Source organism: Pan paniscus, chromosome 18 (genome assembly GCF_029289425.2).
Source record: "Pan paniscus chromosome 18, NHGRI_mPanPan1-v2.0_pri, whole genome shotgun sequence".
NCBI lineage: Eukaryota > Metazoa > Chordata > Mammalia > Primates > Hominidae > Pan > Pan paniscus.
Window position 1 is genome coordinate 32,957,695 of NC_073267.2, and position 15,154 is coordinate 32,972,848.

General features: G+C 42.7%; 1 protein-coding gene across 8 annotated transcripts in view; it reads right to left on the reverse strand.

Annotated features, from left to right (window-relative positions):
* The window catches only part of LOC129394212 (eukaryotic translation initiation factor 3 subunit C-like), a 34,593-nt gene extending 20,194 nt beyond the window's left edge, over nt 1–14,399 (reverse strand). For 2 of the 8 annotated variants that reach the window (XM_055099833.2, XM_063597553.1), the window contains exons 1-9: nt 14,263–14,398; nt 13,994–14,124; nt 12,019–12,084; nt 11,687–11,876; nt 11,339–11,464; nt 11,095–11,149; nt 10,857–10,966; nt 10,351–10,478; nt 4,752–4,869 (exon numbers count right to left, since the gene is read on the reverse strand). In XM_055099833.2, coding sequence (XP_054955808.2) covers nt 4,764–4,869; nt 10,351–10,478; nt 10,857–10,966; nt 11,095–11,149; nt 11,339–11,464; nt 11,687–11,876; nt 12,019–12,084; nt 13,994–14,094 — 882 coding nt within the window. In that variant the 5' untranslated portion in view covers nt 14,095–14,124; nt 14,263–14,398 and the 3' untranslated portion in view covers nt 4,752–4,763. Of the gene's footprint in view, nt 1–2,734; nt 2,774–3,056; nt 3,197–4,751; nt 4,870–6,691; nt 7,149–10,350; nt 10,479–10,856; nt 10,967–11,094; nt 11,150–11,338; nt 11,465–11,686; nt 11,877–12,018; nt 12,085–13,993; nt 14,125–14,213 lie in introns of those variants that run through there. The other 6 variants (XM_063597554.1, XM_055099832.2, XM_055099831.2 and 3 more) reach the window with 6 other exon arrangements.
* Nucleotides 14,400–15,154: the final 755 nt, after the last annotated feature.

Sequence of the window (15,154 nt, forward strand, 5' to 3'; positions counted from 1 at the left end):
TCCTGTCCCAGGCAAAACAGGACAATTGGTTACTCTGGTCCAGTGTTCTCCTCACATGACTTGATAATAAGAATAATTCTTTCTAAATTCTCCCCCATGGAGAGGGTTAATCAGTCAAAACATTTCAGCCTTTCCTGTCATAAAAATAAAAAACACTGGCAGCATGTCAGGGACGGGCAATGTCTTACCAAGTTATTTTCTAAGTACTGATTAGGTACTGTAGTATTGAAGACCCCATTGAAGATGCCTTAATTGTAAAGGTAGCAATCAAAATTTTAAAAAGTAAAAAAGAAGACATTTTAAGAAAATAAAAGGTATCAGAAATGCAATAAAGTTATATCGGAAAGTTGTAGTTCATCATCTATTTAAAATGTAGGTACTGTTTAGAATAATACCTGATGCTTATTAGTAAACAAGTAGGGTACAGCCAAGGGTAAAAAGTGTGTCCTCATCTAAGTATCTGCTCTACGCTTCAACTGCCTCATAAGTAAAACAGAGCTGAGTTACAAGACTTCTCACGAGTGTTACTCTTTCAGCCATCAATCATAAACTATTAAGAAAGAAGACAACAAAATAATCTGTTATAGCATATGAAAAATCCAAGTAAGTTCTTCCCCTACTGATTTTCTCCTGAGAGGAACAACTTTGAGGAAAAAAAAAAAAAAAAGAAAAGAAAATCACTTCTATGATATTTACTAAAAATGCTTTCTCAACCTTTTAGAACCTGAATCTTTTAGAAAAGTTTAGGACACTGGCAAGGCCAGAAACTAACCTATTCCTCTATGCTTTGCCCCTCCCTCTATGGTGTAAAAGTGACAGCAGTGTTTGTATACTGTATATATTTCATTTAGAGTTTATTAGTCTTTCCTTGCTCCCAAAAATACTAAACATAAAACTTTGCATGAGCTCAGTTGGACACCTTGATCTGCACTTACTGCAATCACTGTTAATACAGAATGCAGACAATAGGTCCAATTAAACTTGGATATCTAACTGGTACAAGTCATTACTTATAAAGGATCTCAATCTGAAACTTCATGAAATTCAAAACCTAGCATACTAAAATGACTAAGGCTCCATAAGGAGTATCTTCTAATATTCAGAGTTCACTTATTCATAAAGCTAAGTACTTCAAACATAAGGGAAAATAAAATCTATGGAATTTCAAGAAAAATGTATGAGAATATTTTCTGAGTATACTAAGTCTATAAGCATTAAAATATTAACTCAATGGACCATAACTTTTTTAAACTAATGAAAAGACATTCCTTATGTACCTAAAAATAGCACATTTAACATGTGTCTATATAAATCATAGCATACCATTACTTTCTGAAAGGAGATTGAAACGTAAGAGAGCTTATAATCTTTTCTGACAGTGTGTGAACTTTATATGTATGCCACAGTAAACTCTTATTAGATGAGCAAATAAAATAAGCACTTGACTAATTCAGAAACACAAAGATAACCGAAGTCTGCCAATATTTAAACATATCTTCACTTCCTGTTTTCATCATGTTTACTTATCTCCTATACTACCTTTACTATTAAGAGTTAAATGTTTGTATCATTTTCTGGTGACACAGTAGTACCATAAGGCAGCAGAGAATACAAGTTAAAAAAAGATCTGGGCTCAAATCCCAGCTCCAGCACTGAAAAGTATGTGTGCCTTTGCACAAATTACTTGATCTCCAAGCCTTGGTTGTCTCTTGCATAAAATGAGGATGATACCTATCTAACATGTAAGGTTGTTGTGAGGCTTAAATAAGATAATGAATTATAAAGAAACACTTAGTTTGCAGGGTATGTTAAAAGTTATTATGACCATAATACAAAATAAACTCAGTTTCCAGTCTAAAAGACAATGTACAAACAGTTCATGAGTATATGAATATAATCAAAACAAGTTTTTACAGTCAATATAGAGCAACTTAAATACTTCACTGAAGAAAGCAGGTCATCTGTTGCTACCAACAATGTGTTTCCAACTAGGAAGCATCTGATTTCCAACTAAACTGTAAAACCAGGAGCAGCTTCCCCGTTGGTTAGAAATAAGGTTTCTAAATCCCCTAAGTTATGAACACTGAGATTTTTTTCCCAAAAAAATTTGTGTTTTCAGAAATATAACAAAAAAACTGGAATAGAGCCACTGTCTCAGAAATACCTGAAAACTTCCTAGTTGCCAAATTATTTTAATACAAATTGATCAAAGCATCCCCAACCAGAACTCAGGTTGTAAGCATTCTGAACCTAAAAGCACAAAATGGTTTAGCATTTATACGAAATTTCTATTTTTATACAATCTTGACTGCTTAGGTTTCAAAAAATGTCAATGTCAGGCTGTTAGCACCAACAAGATCATCCCAGTCCAATAAATAGAAAACTGTTAAAGAACGGGAATGAGCACTTAAAATGAGGCAATCAAAGCCACAAAATAGAAACTGCAGATTTGAACTCCAAGAAGCAGGCATGAATGTTAGGCTAGTTAGTCAGAAGAGCTGAAAGGGATATCATCTGCCAGAATTAGTGTCTCAATTTAGTGAAAAAAGAAAATCTATCTGTTAAGTCTAAGAATCCTAACAAGGATCCAAAAATACTTCTACAGCCCCTTTAATATTCTAAAAATATCATGGAGAGAAAAAAAAAGAAATGCATAAATTTCCCCAAAACGATCAAACTAAAGTTAAAGCCTGAGGTACATGCCACATGAGAGGTAAGTTTCTAAAGCTCATACCTCAAAAATCGCCTTTGTGATGTTTTGCATCAAGTCAATCTGTAAGACAGTAGTTACAATATTAGCGAAGACAGTGGGTTAAAACATTTGTTGTTCAAACATAGAGCAAATATCATTCATGTGTTAGGTGCCTTTAGTTGAACTATGGTCCCATTAGGGTTCATACATTAAAGCAAAAATTGAGGTGGAAAGCCACTCCGTGCCTTACAGGATAAAGAGGCTTAATGTGGCAACCAAAAAATTTTTAGTACATAAGAGAATTTAAATGTTAACTATAACATACAAATCACATGCAAATATAGTTACCACTTATTTTAGTTACCTCTTCTCAATATACAGAAAAATGCCACAAATCTAGGAGGCCATTCGTTTCAAATGACCGGAATCCTTAGACCTCACACCAACAATCCACCATGTGCTGGGGATGGTATCGCCTGACTAAATGTAGCCTTGCAGTCCATTCTTGTAAGTATTAGAGAGAAAAAAAGAGAGAGCGTCATCTCTGGAAAGTGTGAAGTCAGGGACTTCCCTACTAGGAAGCATTTCCATAAAGCACCCCAAAATGACTTGATGCAAACACCACACCTAGTGGTGTCACTGGAGTAAGCATCATATTACTTCAAATTGCTTTTACCTAGGTTTATTAAGGGATTTTGCTCTCATGGTGAGATCTAATTTGTAATGGATATAAACCAGGAAATGAGATTTGCACTAAAGCCAATGAAGTAGGAATGTACTTATTCTCTAAAGTAGCAAAGATAGTCTCACTGTCACAGAGCAGTTATAGGATATGTTGCTTTCCATACTAATGGTTAATACCACTTGGAAATGATTTACCCTTCAAAAATAAATTCAAGGTTTTCCCCTGTAATGCCTCTTACCTGGATTCAAACATGCTTTAATGAGGAATAACAGAAAGGGTGAAACTATGAATAACCCTGGGCCTTGTATCATTACATTAAAAACACTGCTCTAAATATGAGTCTATGGCTAAAATATTTTGCGTAACAACAACTTTATTTTCTGTCTACAGCAATAACAATCACACAGAAATTCAAGAAATTTCTTTAGCATTAAGAAGTTACATGAGTAAAGCACCAAGTAATACAGCCCGTCTCCATTAAAAACAACAACAACAACAACAACAAAAGCTTATGGATCTTTCCCCCGTACCACTGCAAGACTCTAATGATGACTCACTTTATAGGTAAAATCCTTTGCAAATATGCAAAGCATGTTCATTAAACTAAAACCTCTTGGTCCAAACCATCTGTATAGCTCTGAGATCAGAAGAACTAAAGCTATTTTTAAAAATGAATGCTTCAAAAGAACTTAAAACTTCCTTGGCTAAAGTATTACTTCTAGCACTAAAGATAGTATGATACACACCTCAAAAGGGAAATGTACTATTGTATGAAATTCTAACGGAAAGACCTAAGACTTGGCTTGACCTCTCCTATGACAGATTATACTCTGGTATATTCATATCTTGTTAGAAATTATCAGATAACAAATGTTTATATCCTCAGCTATATAATCAACAGATAAAAGCAACATTTCTAAACGAGTATTACCTCTACTTAATACATAGTTAAGAGACTAAAAACTCATTATTGAGAGACACCAACGGAAGTCAGGCCTAACTACACTGCAGAGGACCACACCATTTTCCCATGGCTTCCCAACCACAACTACTGATGGAAAGCCCTAGATGTATACCCTTCCTTAGGATCCCAACTCGGACATTCAGTCTCACTATAGATCCTGGGGTTCACTTAAAAAACAAAAACAAAAACAAAAAAACGCCTCCAGAATCAGGTAACTCTTAGAAGTAGACAGCAGCTCTGTAAGAGTTCACAGGTCGCTGGGCGCAGTGGCTCACGCCTGTAATCCCAGCACTTTGGGAAGCCGAGGCAGGCAATCACGAGATAAGGAGATCGAGACCATCCTGGCTAACATGGCGAAACCCCGTCTCTACTAAAAATACAAAAAATTAGCCAGGCGTGGTGGCACGTACCTGTAATCCCAGCTACTTGGGAGGCTGAGGAGAACTGCTTGAACCAGGGAGGCGGAGGTTGCAGTGAGCTGAGATTGCACCACTGCACTCCAGCCTGGGCAACAGAGCAAGACTCCATCTAAAAAAAAAAAAAAAAGAAAAAAAGAAAAAGAGTTCACAGGTCAATCATGACATCAGGTATAGATGAACTTCCCCCTAATACCTTCAGATCACCATAAGACAACAGATGGCCTTATCCCACATCAAAGAGGCTGAAGCTCATGAGAATAAACCCACTCCTTTACAAGCTTGTTTTGACCAAAAGATGAAGGCTGAGAAATGCTGATGACGGAAAGGGTATATTTAGACTGGCTGAATCTGGAGTTGCTGAAAACCCTTACTGGCAGTGGGCCTATCGTGTTTTCTAGAGCATCCACCAACCCTAGTTGGCATACTCAAGGAGAGTTAGTATCAGAGTTTACACAGAAAAACGGGCAAACAGAATCCACTGTTCTGTGGTTTTGCCCTCTCTCCTTGTTCCTCTTTCTCCTATATAAATCCTGCTTTTGCTCGGTTGGAAATTAATCTGAAAATGTCTCCCTTGTTATACAAGTGAAATAGTGTCTGTGAATTATTCTTCTACACTACAAAGCCACAAACTCTCAATGTCAAAAAGATTCTAACACTTGAAATTCTAACTTTATTTTCTCAAGGGTTTTCCTCAGAACATTGATTCAACTAATTTTAGATTTTTCTGATTAGGTATACAAGTTAGTCTACAGGTTAACAAAAAAAAATGTGGCTGGGTGCGGTGGTTCACGCCTGTAATTCCAGCACTTTGGGAGGCTGAGGTGGGCAGATCACGAGGTCAGGAGATCGAGACCATCCTGGCTAACACAGTGAAACCCCGTCTCTACTAAAAATACAAAAAAATTTAGCTGGGCATGGTGGCAGGTGCCTGTAGTCCCAGCTACTCAGGAGGCTGAGGCAGGAGAATGGCGTGAACCCGGGAGGCGGAGCTTGCAGTGAGCCGAGATCGCACCACTGCACTCTAGCCTCAGCAACAGGCTGGTGTCTCAAAAAAAAAAAAAAAAAAAAATTCAAGGATAACCTCTAAAAGCATAGCATGTGTAACTCCCAAACCAGCAGAGAAAAACAAAATGAATAATAAGAAAATATATATAACTAGAAACGGGGAAAAAAAAAAAGAGGATGAGAAAATACATGTAGGCTAGGTGTGGGGGCTCATGCCTGTAATCCCAGTACTCTGGGAGGCTGAGGCGAGCGAATCATCTAAGGTCAGGAGTTCAAGACCAGCCTGGCCAACATGCTGAAACCTCATCTCTACTAAAAATATAAAAATTAGCTGGGCGTGGTGGTGCTCACGTGTAGTCCCAGCTACCCAGGAAGATGAGGCCTGAGAATCACTTGAACCCAGGAGGCAGAGGTTGCAGTGGGCCAGGATTGCACCACTGCATTCCAGCCGGGGCAACACAGTGAGACTCCATCTCGAAAACAAAAACAAAAAACACACAAATAAAAGAAAAATAAAATACAGGCTGAATATCCCTTATCTGAAATGCTTAGAACCAGAAGTGTTTCAAATTTCAAATAATTGCATATATATAATGAGGTATCTTGGGAAGGGCTCCAAGTCTAACTATGAAATTTGTGTGTTTCATCTACACCTTATACAAACAGCCTGATGGCAATTTTACATAGTATTTTAAATAACTTTGTGCATGAAACAAAGTTTTGACTGCAACCTGTCACATGAGGTCAGATGTGGAACTGTCCACTTATGGTGCTCCAGAAGTTTCAGACTTTGGAATTAGAGATGCCCAATCTTTAGAAGACAGAATGAATTTCAAAATAATTATGATGAAAGAAACTACCCCCTCCAAATTATATACCGTTGATTCCATTTACATAAAATTCTAGAAAATGCTAACTTACCTAGTGACAGAAAGCAAATTAGTGGTTGCCTAGGGATAGGGTGAAGAAACTGAGGCAGGGAGAAGTATTACAAAGGGGAAGGTGGAAATGTTTAGGTGTGAAATTTTTAGGATATTATGTTTTGATTGTGGTGAGTTCTATGGGTGTAAACATATGTCACAACTTATTAAATGTAACTTTAAGGCCGGGTGCGGTGGCTCATGCCTGTAATCCCAGCACTTAGTGGAAGGCCGAGGCGGGTGGATCACAAGGTCAGGAGATCGAGACCATCCTGGCTAACATGGTGAAACCCTGTCTCTACTAAAAGTACAAAAAATTAGCCAGGCATGGTGGCGGGTGGCTGTAGTCCCAGCTACTCAGGAGGCTGAGGCAGGAGAATGGTGTGAACCCGGGAGGTGGAGCTTGCAGTGAGCCGAGATTGCGCCACTGCACTCCAGCCTGGGCGACAGTGCAAGACTCTGTCTCAAAAAAAAAAAAAAAAAAAAAACTTTAAACAAGTGCAGTTATTGTATGTCATTTACACCTCAATAAAGCTATTACAAAATTTAAAATAAAGATGATAAACAGAAAGTATAAGATATCATAAAATGGTAAGAATAAATACATTGATAACCACAACAGGCTGGGTGCAGTGGCTCACGCCTGTAATCCCAGCACTTTAGGAGGCCCAGGCAGAAGGGTTACTCGAGCCCAGGAGTTCGAGACCATCCTGGGCAACAGGGCAAGACCCCATCTTGATAAAAACTAATTATGTAGACACATATATAAATAACCATCATATATATGTAAATAACTATAATAAACGTAAATGAACTAAATTGCCAGAGAAGCAGAGATCAAGTTCTGGCGGTCACTGCACAATGTGAACGTACTAAATGCCACTGATTTGTATACCTGAAAATAGTTAAAATGGGAAATGTTATGTATCACAATAAAAGAAAAAAAAAGCAGAGATTTTATGAGATTAAAAAAAAAACAAACCAAAAACCTAGCTGTGCTTAAGAGACACTCTTTTTTTTTTTTTTCCTGAGACGGAGTCTTGCTCTGTTGCCCAGAGCTGAAGTGCAATGGCGCGATCTCGGCACACTGCAACCTCCGCCTCCTGGGTTCAAGCAATTCTCCTGCCTTAGCCTCATGAGTAGCTGGGACTACAGGCGCAGGCCACCACACCGGGCTAATTTTTTTGTATTTTCAGTAGGGATGGGGTTTCACCATGTTGGCCAGGCTGGTCTCGAACTCCTGACCTTGTGATTTGCCTGCCTCCGCCTCCCAAAGTGCTGGGATTACAGGCGTGAGCCACCACGCCCAGCCAAGAAACACTCTTAATCATACAGCATGGCAGAGTTAAAAATAAAAGGACAGGAAACATCCTTTTCATAAACATCCTTTATCGGGTAGAGGGAAGCTCCCTTCTATTCCTAGCTTCAGTCTTTTATCATGAAAGAATATTAGGATTTTTTTCAAATGCTTTTTTTTTGCATCTGCTGAGATGACTCTATGGCTTTTGTCTGTTATTCTATTGATATAGTATATTAGTTGACTTTCATATTAAAACATCCTTCTATTATTGGGATAAATCCTACTTGGTTATTAAATTTTTTTTATAAACTTTTTTGGGAGATGAGCCCACCCATCCTCCATCCCCCTACAGGCAAGGAGGGGGTGCTCCCATATAATCCTTATTGTATGTTGCTGTGTTTGGTTTTCTACTATGTTGTTAAGAACTTTTGAGTCTGTATTTATAAAAGTATAGCTTTATAGTCTTACAGTTTTTTTGGTTTTGTTTCGTTTTCTGAGACAGAGTCTTGCTCTGTCGCCCAGGCTGGAGTGCAGTGGCACGATCTCAGCTCACTGCAACCTCTGCCTCCCAATTCAAGCGATTCTCCTGCCTCAGCTTTCCGAGTAGCTGGGACTACAGGCGCCGGCCACCATGTCTGGCTAATTTTTTGTATTTTTAGTAGAGACTGGGTTTCACTGTGTTAGCCAGGATGGTCTCGATCTCCTGACTTCGTGATCCGCCCGCCTCGGCCTCCCAAAGTGCTGGGATTACAGGCGTAAGCCACTGTGCCCAGCCTTGATGTCTTAAGTTTAATTTTAGGCCCCATTTGCTCCCTCAGACAGGAGCCTTTGTGTAACACACATGTGCAGTGCACATCACACGCCAGAGTCCACACAATGGGAGACTTCAATACACAATTATTCAAAGACAAAAACACAAAGTACAGTAGATATAAAAGACCTGAACCAATAGTAACGCTGATAGTTCTGTAAGATGTCAACAGGTTAAAAAAACGAGTTTCATGATCAAGCAAGTTTTTGAGATGGTTAATAAAACAAAGTTAGGTATATTTATTCTCATGGAACTTTCCAGAGGTGGTTGTAAACCCTCCAAGAAGGGGTGTGATAGACAATGTGGCCCAGACCTTGACCAGTGTTCCCTGAAGCACTGGACAAAAAAGGCCTTCTCAACAAAATGCCCACCAAGTAAGTTGTTCAGCCTCTCTAGACCTCTAGAGGGCTGGAAACTCACTACCTCCCTAAAGCAGCACGACCACAACTTTTAAACACAGGAAAGCAACCTTGAGAGCAATAATCTTCCCATTAAAGGGGTACTATTTGTCTGGGTGCAGTGGCTCACGCCTATAACCCCAGCACTTTGGGAGGCTGAGGCGGGAGGATCGCTTAAGCCCAGGAGTTCAAGATCAGCATGGGTAACATGGTGAAATCTTGTCTGTATTAAAAACACAAGAATTAGCCGGATGTACTGGAGTGTACCTGTAGTCCCAGCTACCCAGGAGCCTGAGGTGGGAAGATCACCTGAGCCCAAGAGGTTGTGGTTGCAGTGAGCCAAGATTGCATCACTACACTCCAGCCTGGGAAGAGCGAGACCCTGTCTCAAAAAAAGCACTTTTTATCTGTAGTTTGCGCAAACTGGCTAAGAAAAAATAAATAAAAGCGCTATTTTTAGTGAGCTTGAGATTTCACTCCCATGGGATACAAAAGAGCAGGTATCACTTTTATTTCAAAGGGAGAAACTAAGACTTAAGGTCAAGTAACTTATACAATGTCGTACAGCTGATAAAGGCTGGGAGACAGAATCCACACTGGGATCCTCCCCTGTTCTGACTGTCCCAGTAAAGGTCATGAACACTTGCGGCAGTCTGTATGCTGTATGTGTACTAAGAAGTTATCAGGAAGGGTAACACAGTAGCAACGCACACTGAGGGCTCACCACACGTCAGTCCTAGATGAACTACTTTCTTACATCACACCTCCCTGTATTCCTGCAGCTATTCTGGAAGGGAGGGTTCCCTGCCTTATTTTACAGATGAGAAAACTGAAGATTAGACAGGCTAAGTAGTTTGTCCAATGTCACACAGGTATCGGGTGCCAAAGTGAGATTTGCACCCAATCCACACGCAGTGAGTAAGGCTGTGGGTAAATATTTGGACTCTGGAGCCTTCAATTCTCATCTTTAGGACACATTAGCTTCGTGACTTTAGCCAACTAATGTACTTGACTCTCTGATCCTACTGTAAAATGCTAACAGTTGGCTGCTCCAACCTAAAAGGACTCCATGGAAGAATCAATAACCTTCCAGACAATTAAGAGCTTTCCACCAGTTCCAGTGTAACCTAACCCTAGGTCCCACTACTTTCCTTACTTTTTAAGAAATCTTGAGGCCAGCGCGGTTTGTTTCCCTTCTTCCTCCTCTGAGTCGGAATCGGAAGATGTGGAACCTGTGTCCCAGTCTTCATCATCTTCGGAATCTTCTGAGTCCTCATCTTCATCCTTAGAGGGAAGAAAAGAGGATCAGCAAGAAGATAGGGAGATCGACTGGTGTCTCCTCCTTACTAACACATGTTTGAGATTTATTTTCATGAGTAGAACAAGAGCAGCTACTCATGGAATCAAGATACCAAGGGCTGGGACTCACCATCAAGTCCCAGAGTGATGCTGCAATTTGGCCGCAGGAACACACACAGCTTCCCCCGGCAGAGCTGGGCCCAGATCCCTGTTTGCCCACTGCTCTGACGTAAGAGGAAGCTTGTTCTCAACTCCACTAAATTCCACCCCTCCCAACCCTAGGGGTTTGAGTCTTGTCTTTCTCCCCCAGGGACTCAGGAACTACCTCTGGCAGGAAATCATCCATCTAACCCTGGCTCTTACATCCATCTTTTTGAGGAACTTGTGACTCTCCCCAGAAGGAGCTTCTGACTTCTTCTTCAAGAAAGTTGCAGCACTGACTCCGTCCTCATCCTCATCCTCATCTGAAGAGCCTAGTGGTAATGGAGGGAGAAAAAGATCCTGAATGTTGAAAAGCCAGACTGGAGGGCAGCCAAGAAACCAGGCCAAGGGCAGCACTAACTCTGGACTTCCTATTTGCAACAAAGGTTCTTTTGCTCACCTTCTGAATCCTCCTCATTTTTCTCAGCATCTTCATCCGCAGACTGCTCGGGGTTCTGGACAGAGAGGGAAGTGAGAGAACAATCATGGATGCTCTCCAGCCATCAGCCCACCCCACCCCTCCACCCCAGACAGTTCTGTCATCTTCCTGCTCCAGTCACACCTCCCACTAGCAATTCCATCTTTGGGCCTCAGTCACGGGGTCACTGTTCCCAGTTCGGTAAGTGTGCCTCTAGCCTCCCCACCTGCTTGTAGCTTGTGATATGGGACTCGAAATCACGGTTGTATTTTCGGATCTTCTGACGCAAGGTGCTCAGAGCCTTGGCATTGTTCTTGTTCATCTTCTTCTTCCCTTCCTTATCTTCCCAAAGCTAAAGGGAAGAAGAGGAAAGAAACAGAGAACAGTGATTTGAAACTAAGTAACATTTCCTAAACTCCAGGCTTCTTCTCCACTTTTGAGTCTTGCTATTGGAACACCGCTGGTACTACTTATTAGCTACATCTGTTAGCTTATTTTTAAAAGATCCCATACATCCCACCACTAAAAGTACAAAACCATGAATAAGTGGTGGTAATAAATATAGGCATCACACCTCATTAAGATAGTCCTCTAGGTCAGCCAGGATGCGGATATAGAACCGGGGGACACCTTCTTTGTCCACAATGCTTTTGGCCTTCCCATATGCTTTTCCCAGGAGCTCAAACTCTTCCAGGCACTTGGTGACATCACGAATCTTCATGGCATTACGGATGGTCCGGATAAGGTTGGTCAGCTCCTCAAACCTGGGTTGGGAGCCCGATACCACATTGAACGTGCCCACCGAGGGAAAACTCACCACTGCTCCCAGAGACTCCTATCACCCAGCCTCCCCACAGCTTCATTGCTCCCAGAGACTCCCATCACCCAGCCTCGCCATGGCTTTACCTCTTGTCCTTGGCACTGCGGACAACTCTCTTGGTATCTTCTTCATCCTCGCTCAGCAACAATGGCCTGTTCGGAAGGAACAGAGGCCATTAACCTCCTTTCCCAGTCTTTCCAAGAGATCCATATTTCCCTACTCAGGACAGGTAGAACTAAGTAATCCAGGCCATCCACACCACACCCATCCTCTTTTTGACTCCTCCTCAGGGCCACTTCATATACAACTCAATCTTTTAAGTGTACACTAAGTAAGGCCTTTTGCTCAGTGTTGTAGCAACACAAAGATGACATTCACTATCCTCTCAAAAACAAATGAAAGTGCTAATTTACTGTGTAACTAATGACATAGAGACGCAAGTCACCACAGAAGTAATGAATAAAAAAAGAGGTAGAGAAAAATGATACTTGAGCTATAATGAACAGAAAAGGCTTTAGGGAGGTGGTACCTAAACTAGATCTTAGCAACATTTCCCAAAGTATGAGAGGCCAACAGCAAGGAGAAAGTCTCAATGGTATTAACACCTCCACTGCTAGTATTTTTCTATGATAATAAGACCAGACCACAGGCTCACAGTCAGCAACAGTATCTCTACTCTTTTGGTTTGTTAAGAGATAAGGTCTCACTATGTTGCCCAGGCAGCCTCCAACTCCTGAGTTTCAAGGGATCCTCCCACCTCAGCCTCCAGAGTAGTTGGGACTACAGGCATGCACCATCTTGCCTGCCTCTTTTCCCTTTTTATTATTTTTTGGATTATTTTAGCGGTGTTTTTTGAGGTGGAGTTTTGCTTTTATCGCCCAGGCTGGAGTGCAATGGCGCAATCTCGGCTCACTGCAACCTCCGCCTCCAAGGTTCAAGAGATTCTCCTGCCTCAGCCTCCTAAGTCGCTGGGGTTACAGGCATGTGCCACCACAACCGGCTAATTTTTGTATTTTTAGTAGGGACGGGGTTTCACCTTATTGGCCATGCTGGTCTCAAACTCTTGACCTCAAGTAATCAGCCTCCCAAAGTGCTGGGATTACAGGCTTGAGCCACCTGCCCAGCTTGGATTATTTGGTATTTTATGGCAAATGACACTGGTTTCCACCTGGGGAAGTGATACGAAACCATATGCATATTGGCATATACATGTGCAATACATACTTTTAAAACAGTAGCACAAACGTGGCAGATGTTTAAGAAACACCATTCCAGTGGGGCACAGTGGCTCATTCCTGTAACCCCAACACCTTAGATTGCTGGGCGGGAGGTTCACTTGAGCCCAGGAGTTCAGAACCAGTCTAAGCAACACAGTGAGACACCTTCTCTACAAAAAATTAAAAACAATTAGCCTGCTGCGATGGCGTGCACCTGTAGTCCCATCTACTTGAGAGGCTGAGGTGGGAGGATCGCTTGAGATTTGAAGGTCGAGGCAGCAGTGAGCTATGACCCCTCAAAAAAAGAAAAAAAAAAAGGAAAAAGAAAAACCATTCTATTGTTCCAAAGGGTTAAAAAAAAAAAAATTAATGTACAGAAATGGCGGACGGGTATTTACGTAGAGGTGAACAGGCATATAAAATGTTTAAGCACCTGCGTACACAGCAGGTGACCAGACTTCAGAGTCGCATCAGGGGGCTCCCAGATACCAATCAAGCATTTTGCATTTCCTTCTGTGAGCAGTGAGAAGTCACTAAGGACTTCTCGGCGGTAAAATGAGACAGGTAGAGGCTGTAGACTTAAGGCCAGTTAAGAAGCTGATGCAACAGATCTGGCTTGGGAAACCTCTGTGATTCTATCCCTTGTGCCTGGTGGGTGGCTACCGGCTATCACAGCCCTCTAAGGCTGTCTCTCTCCAACACCGCTCCGATCCTGCAAACTCCGGTCATTGTCCAAACCCACTCTCCCCGCCCTCACCTCCATCCCTCCCATGTGCACTGCGTTCCACAGCCTGCCTAACCCCGCACTCCCAGAATGGTCACAGCCACAGCCCCCGCAACTCACTGTTTGCCATAGTTGCCTCCGACAGGTTTGGAGACGAGCTCCTCCCCGGACAGGGACGACTCGGACTCGCTGTCCGAACCGGTGGTGAAAAACCGCGACATGGCGACGGCGCGGAGGTGCTACGGCCGGACCTGCGGGGGAGCCAAGGCGTCACCGGCCACGCGAAGAGGCCCGAGCCAACACCTCCCGACGCCCAACCCCTCACCGGCCCCACCCGGACCTTGACCTGGGTCTCCCACCACGAAGCACGAGGCCCAAAAAATACCAACCAGCTGGGCCCGCGAGTCACACCGCAGGGCCCTAACAGCGGAAACGCCGAGAGAGAAGGCGGGTCCTCGCGTCACTTCCGGGAAGCGCCGACTAACTACACTGGGAGACTACAAGTCCCAGTGGCCTTCGCGCCATAAGGGGGCGGGGACAAGCCTGAGGGAACCGGGCGCTGAGACCTTGGCTGCAGGCGTCGCGAATCCTACCGCGCGTTGGTGTCGGGATTTAAAACACGAAGATCGGCGGGGCGCAGTGGCTCACGCGTGTAATTACAGCATTAATAGGCATTAATAGTATAGAAGTAGATAATCCTGCCGGGTGCGGTGGCTCACTCACGCCTGTAATCCTAGCACTTTGGGAGACCGAGGCAGGCGGATTACCCGAGGTCGGGAGTTCGAGACCAGCCTGACCAATATGGAGAAACCCCATCTCTACTAAAAATACAAAATTAGCCAGGCGTGGTGGTGCATGCCTGTAAGCCAAGCTACTCGGGAGGCTGAGGCAGGAGAATCGCTTGAACCCGGGAGGCGGAGGTTGTGGTGAGCCGAGATCGAGCCATTGGACTCCAGCCTGGACAACAAAAGCGAAACTCTATCTCAAAAAAAAAAAAAAAAAAAAAAGTAGACAATGCTAGCCAGGCACAGTGGCTCACTCCTGTAATTCCAACACTCTGGGAGGCTGAGGTGGGTGGATCACCTGAGGTCAGGAGTTCGAGACCAGCCTGGCCAATATGGCAAAACCCCGTGTCTACTAAAAAATACGACAATTAGCCTGGCACAGTGTCACCTGCCTGTAATCCCAGCTACGTGGGAGGCTGAGGCTGGAGAATCACTTGAACCCAGGAGGAAGAGATTGCAGTGAGCAGAGATCACACCACTGCATTCCAGCCTGGGT